The 19374-nt window shown below is 55.9% G+C and overlaps 1 protein-coding gene across 1 annotated transcript in view; it reads right to left on the bottom strand.

Annotated features, from left to right (window-relative positions):
- Positions 1 to 399: 399 nt before the first annotated feature.
- GAS6 (growth arrest specific 6) overlaps positions 400 to 19374 on the bottom strand; it is a 51698-nt gene continuing 32723 nt past the window's right edge. The window contains exons 7-15 of the mRNA XM_080661333.1: positions 17781 to 17903; positions 16869 to 16990; positions 12369 to 12487; positions 11857 to 12046; positions 9700 to 9864; positions 8321 to 8489; positions 3598 to 3770; positions 1972 to 2200; positions 400 to 957 (exon numbers count right to left, since the gene is read on the bottom strand). Of these exons, the coding sequence (XP_080517459.1) occupies positions 803 to 957; positions 1972 to 2200; positions 3598 to 3770; positions 8321 to 8489; positions 9700 to 9864; positions 11857 to 12046; positions 12369 to 12487; positions 16869 to 16990; positions 17781 to 17903 (1445 nt within the window). The 3' untranslated portion in view covers positions 400 to 802. The remainder of the gene's footprint in view (positions 958 to 1971; positions 2201 to 3597; positions 3771 to 8320; positions 8490 to 9699; positions 9865 to 11856; positions 12047 to 12368; positions 12488 to 16868; positions 16991 to 17780; positions 17904 to 19374) is intronic.

The raw sequence follows: 19374 nt of genomic DNA, 5'->3' as shown, positions 1-19374 counted from the left end.
TGGGGTCAGTGTGAGGACTGTCTGCTCCACCCCCTATGGACCAGGAGCACCAGGAGCAAGGCCCAGGGAGGCCCACCTCCTGGTTCCGTTCCAGCTGTTCACAGCCTCAGAGAAGATGTGGGACGGGGGGCCGACCCTGCGCTTCCATTTACCCCACTGCCCTGCTCAGGAGGGCGCCTGGGGCCAGCCGGCCCCTGCCCCAGGGAGGTGGGCTCATCTCTCTTACAGAGCCCAGCTCCACCCGGGACTGGAGCTCAGGTGGGCGCTGGGGAGATTCCGGTGAGTGGGCAGAGGTGAGGTCCTCGGCCTCAGACCCTCGGCACAAGTTCTTCCTTCCGTCGTTTTACCCCGAGCTGTTGAGCACGGACGCTGCAAGGAGCAGAGACTGCCAACACAGAGTTAAAAAGGTTTCTGTAAAGAGTTTATTTCCCCGTATTTTTAGGTCAGAAAGAAGCATTTGGTAATAAAAATAACAGAGAATTATGTTCCTGGGTCCCCTCGGGCCTGTGCGGGCCCCCTGCCTCCACCCTCAGGCCGGCTCCTCGGAGCCCAGCTTCACGCAGGACACTCTGGGGGTCGGGGTGTGCTTCTGGGTCATTAACATTAGTCTTCTCAAGTATTTACACATATATTACAAGGTAAAGAAGGTCTCAAAAGAAACTCAGCTCGCGAGGAGTATTCAGTGTTTCGGGGAGCTGCTCGCGGGGCGGGCTGGGGTGACTGCCGTCTCCCCTTCTGGCTTGTTTTGAAAAGAAAGCGTGAGGAGTGCTCCGGGGCCACTCCTCCTGCAGCAGCGGTCACTCTAGGGGCTGGCCGGCTTGACCGGGGGACAGGAGTGCGACGTGATGTCGCTGTGCTTGTAGGCGGCCTCGTCCAGGTCCAGCGCCTTCTGGTTGACCTCTAGCGTCATGCAGCCGTGGTAGAAAGCCGTGACTGGCGCTGAGGTCACTGGCACATCTGGGCCGGCGGGGAAAGAACAAACACCGTCTTAGGAGGCTGGGCTCCCCACCCTGGCGTCCCCGCCGCAGCGCTCAGTGCTCACTGGCACCGTGGGGCCTGCTCAGTCCCGGCCTTCCTCCTCAAGTGCACCGATTCCTTTTCTCCAGAACATCACCGTCCCTTGTATGTGCCCACAGGCAAGCACTGACCATCTGCCAGCCAGGCTCTGGCAAGAAACCCTCCTTTGCCCCACAAGGAAGTGCACACAGATAGTCAAGTCAGTTAAATAAATATTATCTTCTTGGCCCGAATGAATCATTCATGCTGCAGGGCCGCCGGGCCCTCTCTCTCACCCTCTTCAAAGCTTTGTTTATGAAAACTAAATGGGAGTTTGTGTCTGGTAGCCGAGACCAAAATCTGCTGTCCCCAGCAAGTGAAGACCCTGCGGGGGCCACGGGAGCACACAGAGACCGGCTTACATCATCAGCACCTGGCCCTCGCCTGCCTTTTCACCACTTTGCCCTGATCACTCGGCTCATGGCAGGCCCCATGGGCAAGGACATGCTCCATCTGATCAGAAACAGGTCCAGCCCCGCCTGTAGGCGGCAGCTGTGCACTGCCTCCCCGCTCCGCGCCCCCTGCCCGACTCAGGAGGGGCTGGTGATTACTCAGCTCACTGCTGCAGCAGCTGGGCATCAGGACTCAGGGGGAAATGGGCCTGGGGCACTGGGCACCTGGCTCCAGCCTACTCCAGGTCAGCTGGGCCTTCCCACGGGCCGTGGCTGGAGTCACTGCCTGATGCATTTTCCCAGGGGCATCTTCTCAACCTCAACCGATAAGCTGCTAGGCTGGTGTTGATGAACATGAATGCTCACAATGCCAGCCAATAAACCTACCTGTATTCTCTCTTGCTCCAAAGCAAAAGTGCATCTCAGTGCAGAAACTCCTAGGCTGTTTGGGGCACGCGAGTCGGGGGTGGTCAGAACAGCCAGTGCCCCCACCTCCGAGCCTGCAGCCCATAGGGAGCCCTACCTGGCAGTCCCCCGACGAAGGTGAGCAAAGGACCCTGCAGGCGCCTCCCGAGGACAGCCAGCCTCTCCTGCAGCTCCACAGGGCTCACTTCACTCTGGCCTTTGGTGCCGTCAACAGCCAGGGTGGCCCCTCCCTTCGTCACGGAGATGGTCACCACATGCTCTTGGCTGTCACAGACCTTGATCTCCATCAGGGCCAGGGTGACATTCTCCACAGCCAAGATGACCAGCTGTAAGGGAGAAGCACACCTGAGCACCCAGGGGTCAGGGGGTGCAGCCCGGCAACAACCCTGTGTGCCCTGTCCTGGGCTGGAGGCCCGCTGGCCTTCCCCATGCCCTGCGCGCTCCGTGGGGGCAGGGGTCTCCTGCGGGCCGGGAGGCATCATGGGAAGCCACCAGCACAGAAGAGCAAGGGTGGGCAGCAAACATAAACAACCCAGCAGGCAGCGGAGCTCTGCAGTCTGGGGTGCTCATGGCAGGCAGGACATGCCTCTGACAACACGGGCCAGAAACACTGACAACACAGAACAGAAACACACTCTATAACACGGGTCAGAAACACACTCTGACAGAAGAAACCCTCAATAGCATAGGCAGTCTTGCCCTCTCCTCCTTCACTCTCCCCGCCTGGGTGGTCACCACAGCTGTTTATTGCAAACGCCGGGGACTGGTGTGAACGTGCACCTGTGCCTTGGTGGTGGTGAGTGCGTCTGGGCGTAAACCAAACCGGTCAGTGACTAGTCCTGGTCAGCAGAAGAGCCTGACTGCCTTTGAGGACAGGGTGACTTGAACCCGCACCCCTGAGGGTCAGCCACATTCCTCCCCTTTGGACAGATACGAGGGAATAAAACCTACTTCCAGGGCCTCTCAGCTGTTCTCTAAGAAAACAGTCAGCCCAAGACCAGAGAAAGTTGGCTTAGAGTCAGGGGACAGCAGGGAGTGGTGGGGTCTGCGTCGAAGTGGACAGGGCAAGCTGTGTGGAGGGGCAGCTGTACTCAGAGCTGTTATAGTGTGTTTCTGACCCATGGTATAGACTGTGTTTCTGTTCCATGTTGTCAGTGTTTCTGGCCCGTGTTGTCAGAGGCGTGTTCTGCAGCATGAGCACCCCAGGCCGCAGGGCCCAGCTGCCTGCTAGGATGTTTATGTTTGCTGCCCACCCTTGCTGTTCTGTGTTGGTGGCTTCCAGAGAACAATGTTCTCAGAAGGTTCAGGCTGTGTTTGCACATCTGACTTTTCAAGAGAAACTGGAAATCTGAATTTGTTGGTGAAATCACCTGATTTAAATATGAGCAACTAATTCAAATAGTTCTAAACCACAGAGCTGGCCAGCTGTATAGGCAGGAAGGTCGCCCTATCGCACAACTGCCTCGAAGGCCCCTGGCCTCCCCAGCACACACAGCTTAGATGGACATTGTGTCAGGGGATCTATGTCAAGTGTCCCCAAGCCATGCATGGCTGGTTAGACTCTGGTGAGAGACGTGTGAGGGTGGTACAGAACTTCCAGGGGCAGGGGATGGGTGACCTGACCCCAGGAAGGCGTTGGGGTCCTGAGGGTGGACAGCCCCAGGGTTGCTTGCTGGACGCTGGGGCAGCCCCTCCACCCTGGGGGTGGGATGGGGAGTGGTACCTGCTTTTTGAGCTTCTTGGTGGAGTGGTAGTCGACCAGGGCCACGGAGAGGGTGACAGTGTGGTTGTCACCCACCAGCGCGAACAGTACGCCCGTGTCGGTGGCAGGGCGGATCCGAGCCACGACCTCTATTTCCCAGGTTGTTTCGGTCCCAACGTCTGGGGATGTTCGTGCTGCAATGAAGGCGGCGCATCAAGAGGCCATACAAACGCGGGAGAGATGGGAGTGAGCAGAGAGCACCCGCAGCAGCCCCAGCCCTGCCTGGCACTGCAGGAGCAGGTGGGAAGCCGACCAAGAACTCAGTGCTGAGCTCTTAAGAAGCCATCACTGTTTGAGCCAACAGCCCACAGCTGGGAAGGGACAGGACAACTCGGACACTTGATTCAGTCAAAAGGCACTGGGGCCACCCGAGGGCAGCTGCTCCTTCCTGGCCAGGCCAGTGCCCTGGTCTCCCGAATGCCCCGGGAGTGACCACCAGACTGGACAGGCAGGCGTGCTGTGCTGTGTGGGCCCTGGGCTCCCTCACTGTCTCTCCTGCAGGACTCGGCTCTTCCACATAACTTGTTGGAGGCCACAGCCTCAGTCCCACTGCATCTGACCTGGGGCTTTCAGGCAGTTCTACAAGGTTGGCTGCACTTTGAAGAGTTTAAACTGCAATGCAAATATGAGCTGCCACGAGCATCATCCCAACAGACCATATACAATTGTGTATTGTGAGTTGCAGCTTTTTTACTATTCCAATGCCTCAGTGGAGTGATTTTTATTTACATGCATCCGATGTCATATAAAAGTGGTATGATATACCATATATGATGCATCTAAAGGAAATCTATAATAAAAGAGTAATATGCTAATTAGACTGGACAGCCGGGTGACCTTCCAGACGACCTTCTGGACGAAGCTCGAGGGCCGAGGCAAGCTGCTGTGGCTGCGAGGGCCAAACCCCTTACACGAATTTTGTGCATTGGGCCTCTAGTATGTATATGTCTATATCTTACACAAACAGTTCCAAAAACCACATTTTGGTGGGAAGGGCTGGATTGTGGTTCTTGGAGGGCAAATACCACCCCATGTTTCCTCCTTATGTTTGAATCGCCTGCTCATAGATCCAGTTTCTCATGAAGAAGCAAGAGAAAGCCTCTGCCCTCTTGGTTTTTAAGTGTTTCTATCTCACAAGAACTTGAAAATCCTGACGGAGGAGGGTGTTCAGGCAGAATGACACTGAAGCAATGCTGCACACGTCCGAGCTCAGGTGAATCGTGACACTGTTTCTGTCTCCTCCCCACTGGACTGTGAGCTCCTCGAATTATCTGTGGGTCCCGTCCCTAAGTGGGGTCCACTATGGTCAGTTCTCGACAACTGTCCATTGAATCGAGTGCACACAGAATTTAAAAATAACTATAAAAATAATTATATTATACATTTTATACACACACACACACACACACACACACACACACAAATTCTCCTCTGTTGCCAAGTTTTCTCTTTAGTTGTTTTAGTTGTGAAGGAAGAGAGAAGAGTGTTCTCCAGTGTGTGAGTTTCTCCTCTGATGGGGTTTGGGCCCATGACTGGTTGTTGGAGCATGTTGAAGGCGCAGTGCTTTCCGGGAACTGTTCTCAGGCACCGGCTTCTCGGACCTCGAGACCTAGTGAGTCCACACGGACTCTGAACTACTGCAGAGTGAAAGAAAGAGTACGGAACCTGTGATTTCCCAATGAGTCTGTTATAAAGTGGACATTAATGGTATAGCTCAAGATTCATTAAAAATGCATAGATTCTGAATACCATTTGGACTTTGCTGTCACAGAACTTACAGATCAAAACCACACAGCAAAGAGGGAAAGCAGACCGAGACATGTACAGTAATGGGAGTGTTTGCAGTCACTGGAGGTTATGCCTGTGATGTCTCTGTTATACCATGAAAAATGTTTATAATTTAAGTGAAAAAAGAAGTGTTTTATATTATATGATTTGATATTAAACATGATGATGTCCTTGCTTTGTATGTATAAAGATGAAGACTAAAGGAATAATGTATTATATTAGGAGGTACAATTAGGAGTGAATAGTTCTTTCTTCCAAAATACCTTTAATGACATGGTAATGCTCTGATCATTAAAGCAAAGATACAAAGGGGCCGATGATACAGGGTCCTGAGAGGATGGCCTGTCTTACTAAGGAGGAGGAGCAGGTCTCACTTCCTCCGAGCTAGATGGGCCCTCCTTGAACTCAGAGGCCCCTCTATGTACTGGAGGTGATGTGTGGAGGTGAGGTCTGGAGGGAGCATGCTGCTGGCCCTGGGCTGAAGAGCAGGGGAAAGACCGAGTGTGGAAGTTTAACTATAAAAGGCCCAGAGAGGGACAGGGAAGGGGCTGGGGCACCCCAGTGGGACTCTTGCAAGGTGGTAATGAGAGGCAGGGCAAAGCCAGAAATGGCCCCAGGAGAGATGGCGTTGCAGTGATGCTGGGACCCTGGACCACGGTGGGCCGTGGAAAAGAGAGCATGAGGAATTCCCACAGAGCCTGCCTGGACCAGGGTGTGGGCCAGGAGCCAGAGAGATGCAGGAAGCACCAGTAAGAGCCATCACACGGAGAAGGGGGCAGTGAACCCACTGGAAGAGCTTGCACAATTCTGTGTGTATTTTCCCGGGCCAGGATGCATGGCTCTCCTAGCATTCTCAAGCTCAGAGCCACTCAGGCCTATGAGCCTAGGCACAGTGACGATCGAGGGCTCCAACGGGGGTATGCTTGAGAAACAAAGGTTGATTTTAAACTTATCTAAGGAGAAGATTAGGGAAAACCAGAATCAAATCACAGAGTTGCTTAGCCATCCACCACCATCCAAATCACTCATGCCACATCCTCAGAATAGTGTTTTGATCATCGGTAATTGATAACGTGACTTTGGATGTTAATTCATGTCCTGTGAAGTTTATGTTTAGGGGAACGCTCACTTGTCAGCATGTTAGGATCATTGGTTTTTACTGTAAATTGTCACTCATCCTATCTAATAAAAGAGTAATATGCAAATTAACTGTCACTCCACGACAAAATGGCAGCCCCCATAGCCACAAGGCAGCGGCGCCCAGTCCCCTCAGCCCTGCTGCTGGAGTGTCTGGGCCTGTCTGCTGGAGCATCGAGGCTGGATCTGCCCCCTCCAGCCTCCCCGCTCCACCGCTGCTGCAATGTCTGGGCCTGTCAGCCCCGCCGGGGTTTGTGGGGACCAAGCGGCGAGGCTGGATCCATCCCCAGACACGGCAGACAGAGCCCGGACAGCAGGGCTTGGGGGCTTCCTTAGCACAGAGGCGGCGGGAACACCCCCAGGCCCAGCAGACAGAGCCCGGACAGCAGGGCTTGGGAGCTTCTTTAGTGCGGCGGCAGCGGGGAAGACCCAGGCCTGGCAGACAGAGCCCGGACAGCAGGGCTTGGGGGATTCCTTAGCAAGGTGGCAGCAGGAACACCCCAGGCCCCGCAGACAGAGCCTGGACAACAGGGCATGGGCGCTTCCTTAGTGTGTCGGTGTCGGCGAAGCCCCCAGGCCTGGCAGACAGAGCACACTGCAGGGCACTGGGGCTCCTTCACATGGTGCATGGCGGTGGCAGGCAGAGAGCGGACAGCAGGGCATGTGGGCTTCATCTCCATGGCTGCAGCGAAACCCCCAGGCCCCACAGAGAGCAGAGAACCACGGGAGTGGGCCTAAGCCATCAGTAGGACATCCCCTGAGAGCTCCTGGATTGTAGAGCATGCAGGTTGGGCTGAGGGACCCCCATGCACGAATTGCGTGCACCGGGCCTCTAGTTTGATAATAAAAGGAAAGATAGCTGTGTTGTGTTTTGTTTTAAGAAATTGGGCCCTGCTTTACAGAAGCTAGGAGAGCCTCTGGGCCCACCCTCTGCAGCTACCCTCACTTCCTAGACCTCCTTACTGAGTTACTGATGAACGAGGGGTTCCCAGCTGACCTCAGTCCCACCCCCTCACCATCCCCATCATCCCCACACAGCTCAGTGTGTGCCAATGGCACCGGGGCCCCGCCCGCCACTCCTGCCTGCCTCTGTCTGCCCATCTCCCGCCTTCTTCCCTGCTGTGCAGTATCGCACAGAGCTTCACCTTCCTTTCAGGGTGCTTTCTGTCTCCAGGTGTAAATGGAGAGCTCCTTGGTTGCTTTCAACACTGGCTTGGGAGCCTCAATTCTTTTGGGAGCAACAGCCTTCTGGGCAGTGTCTGGGCCTGGGCCACTGGCTTCTAGTCATCCTTCCCGTTCTCCTCTTTCTTTAAAACTTGGGCTCACTGGAGTCCCTGAGTCAGCCGCACTGTGATTTTTAGATACTGCCCCCTTTGAATGCCTCGTGAGTCACTGGAGATGGAAATGCCGAGTACACTTCTGGGAGCTTCTCCATCCACTTGGACAAACCCAAGCTTGTCTTGTCTCAGAGCCCTCTGCAAAGGTCCTCTTAGAGCCTTCTCGTCCTCCCCAGCCTCCCCAGCTCAGCTACCACCGCACCAGCAGGGAGGCCTCTTCTCTCCTTCTGCCGTTTCTTCCTCATGGGCCAACTCAAAATAGGCCCAAGAGGCAGGGCCTGCGCCCCCGCCCACTGTCTCCTGCCCCACAGCCCATGGTGGGCCCACCTTGCCCCTGACACTGCCATCCCAGTATGAAGCTGTTCCTTGGTTTTCCATTGCCTAGTGTATATTGGCTTCCCCACTGAGGAGCCCAGACTTACCATAGTCGAGGCTGTAGAAAGCAAACCCATTGCCCGGGTAGAAAGAGCCTTTCTCTGTCACAGAGAAGCACTGCATCTTCGTGTTCATTTTCACTGTTTCTTGGATGGTGGTGTCTTCGCCGTTCATCAAGTTCCAGCTCCTCATGCAGCCATCCAGGCGGGGGTTTATCTGGAAAGACAGAGAAATCCCAGTGGTTTCTTCACAGCCACAGTCTCCCAGACACCACGAGGAGAGAGCACATGGCGGGTGCCACCCTCATCAGATGAACGGGGCACCCTCTGGCTCAGGCCCGTGAAAATCGGCTGCAAGATGGCAAACCCTACGTGTGGAGGTTGTCTATTTCATAAAGGGGCGCTGTCCTCCACAAATGACTTACTGCAGAACCCCTCTGAGTGCGGCACACACGGTGGGCCCTCCTTCCCTGCAGTCTGAGAACACGAATCATGTTGTGAACCCCACCTGCTCTGTCTGCATCGGTATTCCCATTTATAAAATAGAGTAGGGAGCAGTGGCCACCAGCTGAAAGGATGTGGGGTGAGGCAGCACTTATACCACAGTTGTGCCTGGTCTTCTTACCCGGCACCCAAAAAGCATCCACAGATGTAAGTCTTGGGGCCGGGAATACTGATTCCAGCCCGGCCACCCACTTTCTAGATAGTTTTGAGCAAATTAGGGCACTTCAGCTTGGATTTGTAGAATGAGGAGGCATAAGGGATGCAACCAGTAAGTGTGGGATGGAAGCCCTGGAACAGGGCTGGTCCTGGAGGCCGTGGGCAGGACAGGATGTCCCTCCCCTCCCCTCTGGAGGGAAGATAGTGCTAATACCACCCACTATGAAGAACATCAACTCATGACTCATATCTGGTGTGGAAACCATTGTCACAGTGCCAAAGATTCTGGCCCCGGACATCAGCATGCTGGGAGATGGAGAAGCACAGATGAGGGGCAAAGGCACGTGGTGCGGGGAGGGGTGGGAAGGGCAGGACGCTAAACGTGATCAGTACTGACCGCCCCGTTAGGCCTTTTCCCCTACGGAAATCCTGGCAGGGTCAACAACCCAAATGTTCGTAGGGATTGTCCAAAAAAGCCGATTGTTCTTTTTAAGGAGTAATTTCATTGTGTTTTTATCTCCACTGCAAAACTGACATTTTTGTTATCAATTCAGATGAAAGCTCACGTGAGTCTCATAGGAAGTGATGCTGAGATAGATGCTATCAGTTGCACCTGCTGCTTGTTCACTTCCGGGAAAACTTGATCTTTCTCCGGGACCTTCGCCCAACCTAGTTAACCCGAAGCACAGGGAGGCTCACAGCTAACCCTTGTCTTCAGCCCAACCCCAGGCCCGGACCCCGACCCCAGGGGCGAGTGACGCACTTACAGGCTGGACGAGGTCTTTCTCCTTGAAGGGAATGCCTCCCACAGTGAGGTTGAGGTGGTACAGGCCCCTGACCTGCTGAAACAGATCCCCGGCCACCACGATCTTCATCACGGCATCCTTGTTCACCTTGATGACCAGACTCTGCTCCAGCTCCTCAATGGAGACCTGGGAAAACCAGCTATGAGAGTGGGAGTGTGCCGTCTGAGGGGCACCAACCTCAGGGGACCACGCTCATCACCACCCAGGACCACAAGACACCCCACCTCAGGATGACATGCCCGTCACCCACACCTCCTCCCTGCCTCTGTGTGCCCATACAGCCTTCATGTGGTCGGTGCCTAGAGGCCGTGGGCAGGACAGGACGTCCCTCCCCTCCCCTCTGGAGGGAAGATAGTGCTAATACCATTCCCTACTCCCCGCCCATCCTCTGCCTACAAGGGAGCCATTTTTCTCATCCAGTGTCTCAGAGCACTTCCCTAAACCTCAGCCAGGGAGTGGGAACTGTGGCTGACATCACACCCCACTGGGCCAGCCCTGATGTCACCACCCCACTGGGTCAGCTCTGATGTCATCACTCCAGTGGGTCAGTCCTGATGTCATTGGGCCAACCCTGATGTCACCACCCCACTGGGTCAGCCCTGATGTCACCACCCCACTAAGGCCAGCCCTGACATCACTGCACCCCCATTTTGGTCCTTCTTATCTTCAGCTGTGCACCACTGAAGGCAGGAACACACATTTTATTTCTAAATCTCCAACACTCATCTCAGAACCTGGCATCCACTAGATGCTAAATGAACACGAGTTCATTCTAAGACTTTTCATTCTTTTCTACTTTCTGTGTAGAAAATATTTTAAAACCTATCCCTCTATATACCGTGTATCTTCCTAATCTTCCAGGAATCGAACAGTTTCCTCTTTGGCTAATGTGGAGAAACATTTAGGTACTTGGGTCTGAGTTTGGTCAAAAGAGCGTGGTGTCTGTGTGTGGGGTGCTGTGGGGGCAGGGACTGGTTAGAAACGGTGGACATATTGGAAAGAAATTGTCCCTGAGCTGACCCTGCTCCTCCAGGACCAGCTCCTTCTTAGGGTGGATGGTACCTCTGTCGACTGACTGGCCATGCTGCCCCCACTTCCTCATCTGGGAACCGTCCCCAGCCACCCAGGACCCCTCACGCCCACAACCATGGAGCGAACACCTGCTTCAACCCGTGCTGAAGACGGCTTCCTTCCAGATTTATTGTTTTCTCTGCAGCATTGCCGCTTTGGAGATACTTGCACTTTAAGAGGTTAGGAGAGAAGGAACTAAGCTGTACTTGACAGGATGGAAATATTAGCAAACATCTAAGTGTTTTCATTCACAGAGGCTGGGCGACCTTTTCCATTTTATCTCCACTTCTAAAGGAAAAGAGAACGTTTTCTTCATTTCTCGTTCAAGTGTTTACTTTCAAAGGTCCACTTCCAATTATGGAGCCTCTGAACTGTTGGAGGGAGCCTGTGGCTTCCCAGGCTGCTTTGCTCCGGGCGTGAGAGGCAGGACAAGGTAGAGTGCTCCAAAGCCAACATCTGGCGGAACAGCTGCCTCCAGGTCAGGTCTCAGCAGGACATTCTCCATAAAGAGGCACCCGAGGGTGATTTCAGCAAGAACAGGGCAGACACCAGAAGCCAGAGCCCGGGACGGTGTCAGTGTGTCCATCTGAGCCTGCCTTACACAGACAGGTGAGCTCCTGGAGCCTGGACAGGCCACGTGGAGACGGAGCAGGTGCCTGGACCCTGACCAGGGTTTCTCAGCTGTAGCGCTATGAACAGTCTGAACCGGAGGGTTCGCTGCAGTGGGGCATTCTGTTTGCTGCAGGGTATCTAGCAACCTCCCTGGCCTTGACCCAGTGCCAGGGCCGCCTACCCACAAACTGTGTCTCCAGACACAGACACATGTCCCCTGGTGGAATTGCCCCTGCAGAGAGTCATGGCTCTCGAGGGGGGAGCCACACTCTGATTACATGATGAGATAATGGCCCATCAGACTGCAAGTTTTTTTTTTTTTTGGGGGGGGGGCAGAGGGCCTGTCCTGCCAGGTGCAGTACCCACCAACTGTTGAGTGTGTGAGCGAATGAGTAACTGCTGGGGCCCCAGGAGGGGTCGTGGGGCCACACTTACCGTCTGCCACATGCCGTGGTTGATGATGGGCCCGCTGCTGGTGACGCGGCCGACGCCGTGGTAGCGGAGCTGCAGCTCCAGACGCCCGGCCCGCAGGCCAAGGACAATCCAGTTGCTGCCTTGATGACCTCCAGCAAAGAAGAGGATGCCTTCGGGGTCAAAGGTCCTGAAGTCGAACTCGGCCACCAATCTGAGCGCGCCACCGAGACACAAAGTGGTTAGACGCAGGCCGGTGAGAGCTCAGACTGACCCCAGCAAGAGAAACAGAAAAGCAGGCCAGCATCCTGTGGCAACCCCTGCCAAACCCCCCCACACAGGCACCTGGGGCAGAGCGCCTACGGGACGTGTCTTGCTGGCGCTGACCCAAAGCCCAGCATGAAATCCGCACTGTGGCTGAGTCTGTGCCAAGACCGAGCTGATAGCCAGGGCAGCCAGGACCATTCTGGAACATGGGGAGCGGAGCCATCAGACAGCCATTTCCCAGGGGCCTGTTGGATAAGCCACCTTCTTACCTCGTGGGCTGCAGCCTTTTGAAGCGCAGTCTGATCACTGGTGTCCCACTGAACATGCGGCCCAGGTACAAGGACTTCACGCTTTTGGCCACATTGAAAGGCACACAGGGCAGAATGTCCTGTGGGAACGGGAGCGCATCAGGCAGGGGCATGCCCTGGTTCAGCCCCTCTTCTGGCTCTGAAGGGCCCGCCAGACGCAGGCCCAGCCCTCTGTGTCCTGCCACTCACCCCGCCCAGCGAGGGCCCTGGCACACACACAGGTAGTGCTTGGCGTCAGGGCTCGATTCCTGCTAAAACCCCTCAAGATTTCGTGAGAGCCCACCTACTGTGTGGGGCTCCCAGGTGAGGCTGGACTCGGTCTTCCCAGAAGCCTCAGGCTCCTGCACTCCCAGCGGGATCCCCTAGAGCACTTCTCCCTGCTATGCCACTGCCACCTTCCCTGCCAATGTTCTTTCCCCTCTTATTTTTTTAAAATTATGAAATATTTCAAACCTATACAAAGTATAGGGAATAATAAAAAGCAACTACAAAATATTGTAAAATCAATAAAATATGGAGGCTTGGAAGCTGGTGTTTCTGGATAGTTGCCATCCACTAACGTTGGTTTCCCAATGTCCTAGGGCAGTGGTTGGCAAACTGCGCTCGCGAGCCACATGCAGCTCGTGAGTCGCGGTTTGTCACTCTGTTGACTAATGAGTTTGCGGACCACTGTCCTAGGGGCAGTAGTTAAAACGTTAGCATTCTGATAGCTGGAAAGCATTTGTATGCTTTCGTTGATTAGTCAGACCATTTTCTAAGTTTTGTGTTACTTGTCTGGGCATGCATTTCATTTTTTTAAAGAATTCTTCATAGATAATGATATGGTTGAAATTAAAAAAAAAAAAAAATCAGTTGAGCAGTAGTTGGAGACTCGAGCTTCCCTGAAGCTCATCTCGACCAGGTTACATGAGTCAGTTGTGCTTTGTTATTCCTGTTGTTCCTCTGGTTACTGGAGGCTGCTCTACAGTGCAGCTTCTCCCTGCCAGAGCGACACAGCGGTGTGAGCCCCAAAGGGGTAGTCAGGAGCCAGCCAGAGTCAGGAGGCACTGACCACACACCCGAGGAACCTCAGTGTCAGGAGGCACTGACCGCACACCTGAGGAACCGCAGAGTCAGGAGGCATGGAGGGCACACCTGAGGAACCCCAGAGTCAGGAGGCATGGAGGGCACACCTGAGGAACCTCAGAGTCAGGAGGTTCAGAGGGCACACCTGAGGAACCTCAGAGTCGGGAGGTTCAGAGGGCACACCTGAGGAACCACAGAGTCAGAAGGCTCAGAGGGCACACCCGAGGAACCTCAGTGTCAGGAGGCATGGAGGGCACACCTGAGGAACCCCAGAGTCAGGAGGCTCAGAGGGCACACCTGAGGAACCCCAGAGTCAGGAGGCTCAGAGGGCACACCTGAGGAACCCCAGAGTCAGGAGGCTCAGAGGGCACACCTGAGGAACCCCAGAGTCGGGAGGCTCAGAGGGCACACCCGAGGAACCCCAGAGTCGGGAGGCATGGAGGGCACACCTGAGGAACCCCAGAGTCAGGAGGCTCAGAGGGCACACCTGAGGAACCCCAGAGTCGGGAGGCTCAGAGGGCACACCTGAGGAACCCCAGAGTCGGGGGGCTCAGAGGGCACACCTGAGGAACCCCAGAGTCAGGAGGTTCAGAGGGCACACCTGAGGAACCTCAGAGTCAGGAGGCATGGAGGGCACATCTGAGGAACCCCAGAGTCAGGAGGCTCAGAGGGCACACCTGAGGAACCCCAGAGTCAGGAGGCTCAGAGGGCACACCTGAGGAACCCCAGAGTCGGGAGGTTCAGAGGGCACACCTGAGGAACCTCAGAGTCAGGAGGCACTGACCGCACACCTGAGGAACCCCAGAGTCAGGAGGCTCAGAGGGCACACCTGAGGAACCCCAGAGTCAGGAGGCATGGAGGGCACACCTGAGGAACCCCAGAGTCAGGAGGCTCAGAGGGCACACCTGAGGAATCCCAGAGTCAGGAGGTTCAGAGGGCACACCTGAGGAACCCCAGAGTCAGGAGGCTCAGAGGGCACACCTGAGGAACCCCAGAGTCAGGAGGCTCAGAGGGCACACCTGAGGAACCTCAGAGTCAGGAGGTTCAGAGGGCACACCTGAGGAACCCCAGAGTCAGGAGGCTCACAGGACACACCTGAGGAACCTCAGAGTCAGGAGGCATGGAGGGCACACCTGAGGAACCCCAGAGTCAGGAGGTTCAGAGGGCACACCTGAGGAACCCCAGAGTCAGGAGGCTCAGAGGGCACACCTGAGGAACCCCAGAGTCAGGAGGCATGGAGGGCACACCTGAGGAACCCCAGAATCAGGAGGTATGGAAGGCACACCTGAGGAACCCCAGAGTCAGGAGGCTCAGAGGGCACACCTGAGGAACCCCAGAGTCAGGAGGCTCAGAGGGCACACCTGAGGAACCCCAGAGTCAGGAGGCATGGAGGGCACACCTGAGGAACCCCAGAGTCAGGAGGCATGGAGGGCACACCTGAGGAACCCCAGAATCAGGAGGCATGGAGGGCACACCTGAGGAACCCCAGAGTCAGGAGGCTCAGAGGGCACACCTGAGGAACCCCAGAGTCAGGAGGCTCAGAGGGCACACCTGAGGAACCCCAGAGTCGGGAGGCTCAGAGGGCACACCCGAGGAACCCCAGAGTCAGGAGGCATGGAGGGCACACCTGAGGAACCCCAGAGTCAGGAGGCTCAGAGGGCACACCTGAGGAACCCCAGAGTCGGGAGGCTCAGAGGGCACACCTGAGGAACCCCAAAGTCGGGGGGCTCAGAGGGCACACCTGAGGAACCCCAGAGTCAGGAGGCATGGAGGGCACACCTGAGGAACCCCAGAGTCAGGAGGTTCAGAGGGCACACCTAAGGAACCCCAGAGTCAGGAGGCTCAGAGGGCACACCTGAGGAACCCCAGAGTCAGGAGGCATGGAGGGCACATCTGAAGAACCCTAGAGTCAGGAGGCTCAGAGGGCACACCTGAGGAACCCCAGAGTCAGGAGGCTCAGAGGGCACACCTGAGGAACCCCAGAGTCGGGAGGTTCAGAGGGCACACCTGAGGAACCTCAGAGTCAGGAGGCACTGACCGCACACCTGAGAAACCCCAGAGTCAGGAGGCATGGAGGGCACACCTGAGGAACCCCAGAGTCAGGAGGCATGGAGGGCACACCTGAGGAACCCCAGAGTCGGGAGGCTCAGAGGGCACACCTGAGGAACCCCAGAGTCAGGAGGCATGGAGGGCACACCTGAGGAACCCCAGAGTCAGGAGGCTCAGAGGGCACACCTGAGGAACCCCAGAGTCAGGAGGCTCAGAGGGCACACCTGAGGAACCCCAGAGTCAGGAGGCTCAGAGGGCACACCTGAGGAACCCCAGAGTCAGGAGGTTCAGAGGGCACACCTGAGGAACCCCAGAGTCAGGAGGCTCACAGGACACACCTGAGGAACCTCAGAGTCAGGAGGCATGGAGGGCACACCTGAGGAACCCCAGAGTCAGGAGGCTCAGAGGGCACACCTGAGGAACCCCAGAGTCAGGAGGCTCAGAGGGCACACCTGAGGAACCCCAGAGTCAGGAGGCATGGAGGGCACACCTGAGGAACCCCAGAGTCAGGAGGCATGGAGGGCACACCTGAGGAACCCCAGAGTCAGGAGGCATGGAGGGCACACCTGAGGAACCCCAGAGTCAGGAGGTTCAGAGGGCACACCTGAGGAACCTCAGAGTCAGGAGGTTCAGAGGGCACACCTGAGGAACCCCAGAGTCAGGAGGCTCACAGGACACTCCTGAGGAACCTCAGAGTCAGGAGGCATGGAGGGCACACCTGAGGAACCCCAGAGTCGGGAGGTTCAGAGGGCACACCTGAGGAACCTCAGAGTCAGGAGGCACTGACCGCACACCTGAGGAACCCCAGAGTCAGGAGGCTCAGAGGGCACACCTGAGGAACCCCAGAGTCAGGAGGCATGGAGGGCACACCTGAGGAACCCCAGAGTCAGGAGGCTCAGAGGGCACACCTGAGGAACCCCAGAGTCAGGAGGCTCAGAGGGCACACCTGAGGAACCCCAGAGTCAGGAGGTTCAGAGGGCACACCTGAGGAACCTCAGAGTCAGAAGCTAGATGGCACACATGAGGAACCTGCGGGGCAAGGATACATAATTTCCGTGCCAGCGATGCACACTGCAGATCCACACCACCTGGTCTGTGGTGGTATAGAGAGCTGCTGTAGCGATCTCATAGATACAACCAAACTCCTGGGGAGGGACAAGCATGTCTTCCACCCCATCTCTCTCCATGTAGCCCCAAGCACACCAGGCCTTTCAGCAAAAGCATTTCTCCCAGCAACCCTGTCCACCAGCTTCTAAAAGACCCCCCCCCCAAAAAAAAAGAAGAGCCTGCTTGTACAGCCCAGTCCATTGAGGGCAAGGCCGCGCGTCCTGGCTAGGTGGGTGCTACCTCGCAGGTGTTCATGTCCCGGGACAGCTTGAGGCCCCCGCGTCCGTTGCAGTGGCAGGTGTAGGTCCCCGGGGAGTTGACACAGGCCTGCTCACAGCGCCCCTCCGTACACTCGTCCACATCTGTTGGCCACAAGGGAAAAGGCCCCCCTCACTTTGTGCAATCGCACATGCTTGCTCTCTGATCACATCCGTGGTGTATTCCCTGTGGCTTGGGAGGCACTCACCTCCAAGCCCCCACTTCCAGAGGCCCCACCCTGGCCTCCCGCAGCCCCAGTGTCCAACCTGCTTTTCTCTAGGGGGGAGTTACTGTGCAAAGTGAGGGAGGGTGTTAGGACAAGTGAAGCCTGCCACACACTCCCAGGTCAGCAAACAATCTCGTCTGTACGACGCTTGGCTTGAAGGTTCTGGGGCAGGTTTGTGTCATGGACAGTAGTCCCTGGAGTGTTTCGGGGGGCTCAAGAGTGGATCTGGAAGACAGAGGAGGGTGCAGGGGCCGGGACCACCCTATCATCTCCCTCAAGTTTTGGGCAGCTGCCAGGGCACCAGGCAAGAAGCTGGGGAGAGAGAACATCTCTCTGAGCTCCCCGAGGACATGGCTGGACTCAGCAGGGGAAGTGAGAGCTCACAGGCCTGACCCCAAATACAGCTGGTTGAGTGGAGGCTGGAGAGAAGCCCCAGGGAGCCGCAGGAGCACAGGCATGTCCTTGTGTATTTACTGCTGTGCCTGTGGCATGTTGGAGAAGGTGCCCAGCTGCATCAAGAAGCCCGTGTGTGTGCCTATGTGTGTGGTGCACACATGTGTGATGAGCATGTGCACACGAATGCATGTACATACAGTGTACGTTTACATACGTGCAGTGCATGCATATGTATGTATGTGTGCAATGCCTGCAGCGGCTGGGATGGGTACCTCGGCAGGCCTTCTCCTGGGTACTGAATGCGTAGCCCTCGTCGCACAGGCAGGAGTAGGAGCCGGGCAGGTTCCTGCAGCGCGCCTCCCCACAGGCATCCGCATCTGCACATTCATCTATGTCTGCAAAACAACCCAGAGGACCACAGCTGTGTCCAGATTGACAGGGAGGCAGCCGCCAGTGGTGAGCCAGGAATGTACTGCTGCCCTGCTGGCAGACTGACAACAGGCCCCTGAGAGCATCCTGGTCCCAGGTTCCTCTGGTCCTGACCCTGCCCTCTTCCTCTTCCCCCTCCCCTCTTCCTGCCTGTCCCCTTCCTTCCATCCACTGGACTTTTCAGCTCTAGGCCCAGGAGCGGGGACTGAGGATGGAGGGACTTTCTGATCAAGGTCCTGGCCAAGAAGATCAATTTCCGACACTGGAGAGAGCACTGCTTGGCCAGAGGTGTGCACAGAATTGTTGTTTAATTCAAATAATTGCAGCACAGGAAGGTAAAACAGTACTCCCTGGGGGCCTTTTGAACTACAGCCCTGCCCTGTGTCCCTGGAGCCCCTTGCTTCCCTCTGGGCACCCTGGACTCATCTCCACCACCAGGGATGGCCTCCACGCTCCTCACACTGGGCTCTGTCCTTTGGAAATCAAACACCAGTAATGATACATCACCAAGGCTCTGTCCTGATATTTCCATCCACTCTGCCACTTTGGCAACCAAAAACCCTGCTGTTAAAAACCCATTCCCTTCAGCAACAGGAGGAATATCTAGAAAGTGTTGGTTCTAGAAAATGTGATTATTTCAAATAACATGTGATTCCTCCTATGGCAACATAAAGCCCTGTATTACAAAGCTTCCCAACTATTCATAAGTTCTTTACAAGGAGAGCTTACCAACAAACACAGGCTTTCAAACATGAACACTGTAAAACAAGCATGTCAAACTCAAAGGCTAACACAGGCCAAATAAATGAGGCATGTGGCCCACAGCCCGCGGCCCGGGCATTTGACATGCTTGCTGTAAGACCTTGCTCACAGATGTAAGAATGAGCCAACACCAACAACACGTGTTCCCCAAGAGAAAGTGTGTAAAACAGCCGGGTTCTCCTGTGTCAGTATTGATCTGTGGTGATGCTTCGGAACCTGTATTTCATTTCAGGAGCCAGGCTGGCCAACCCCACATTCGGGAGCTTAGAAACCTGGCTTCCCCTCGGCAAGTGCAGTGGTGGGTGCAGACTGGCACCAGCCGCACCAGGGACACGGGCAGAGCCCCCGGGAGTGGGGAGGAGACGGCTCTTCTGGGTGAGCACCCCGTGTGCACTTGCGGCTGCCCCGTCCCAGTGCTGGAGCAGCCGCCCAGCACCAAGAATGGCTGGTCGGGCAAACTCTGACCACAGCAGATACTATCCTGCTGGCCGCTCCAAGATGCCCTGCACTGGGGTCCTCAGGCCCTGGGGTCCTCAGGCCCTAGCTGCCCCAGAGCCCCTGAAGGCCCTGCTCCACCTGGATGGCCTACCCCCAACCTTCTGACTCGGGTGGCAGGGAGGACCCGAGAGGCGGCATTTTCCCACGTTCCAGAGCTGCTGGTCTGGAACACCCTTG

Source organism: Plecotus auritus, assembly GCF_963455305.1.
Source record: "Plecotus auritus genome assembly, chromosome: 3".
NCBI lineage: Eukaryota > Metazoa > Chordata > Mammalia > Chiroptera > Vespertilionidae > Plecotus > Plecotus auritus.
The sequence above is the reverse complement of the archived record's forward strand: the minus strand, read 5'-3'. Positions and strand labels throughout refer to the sequence as shown.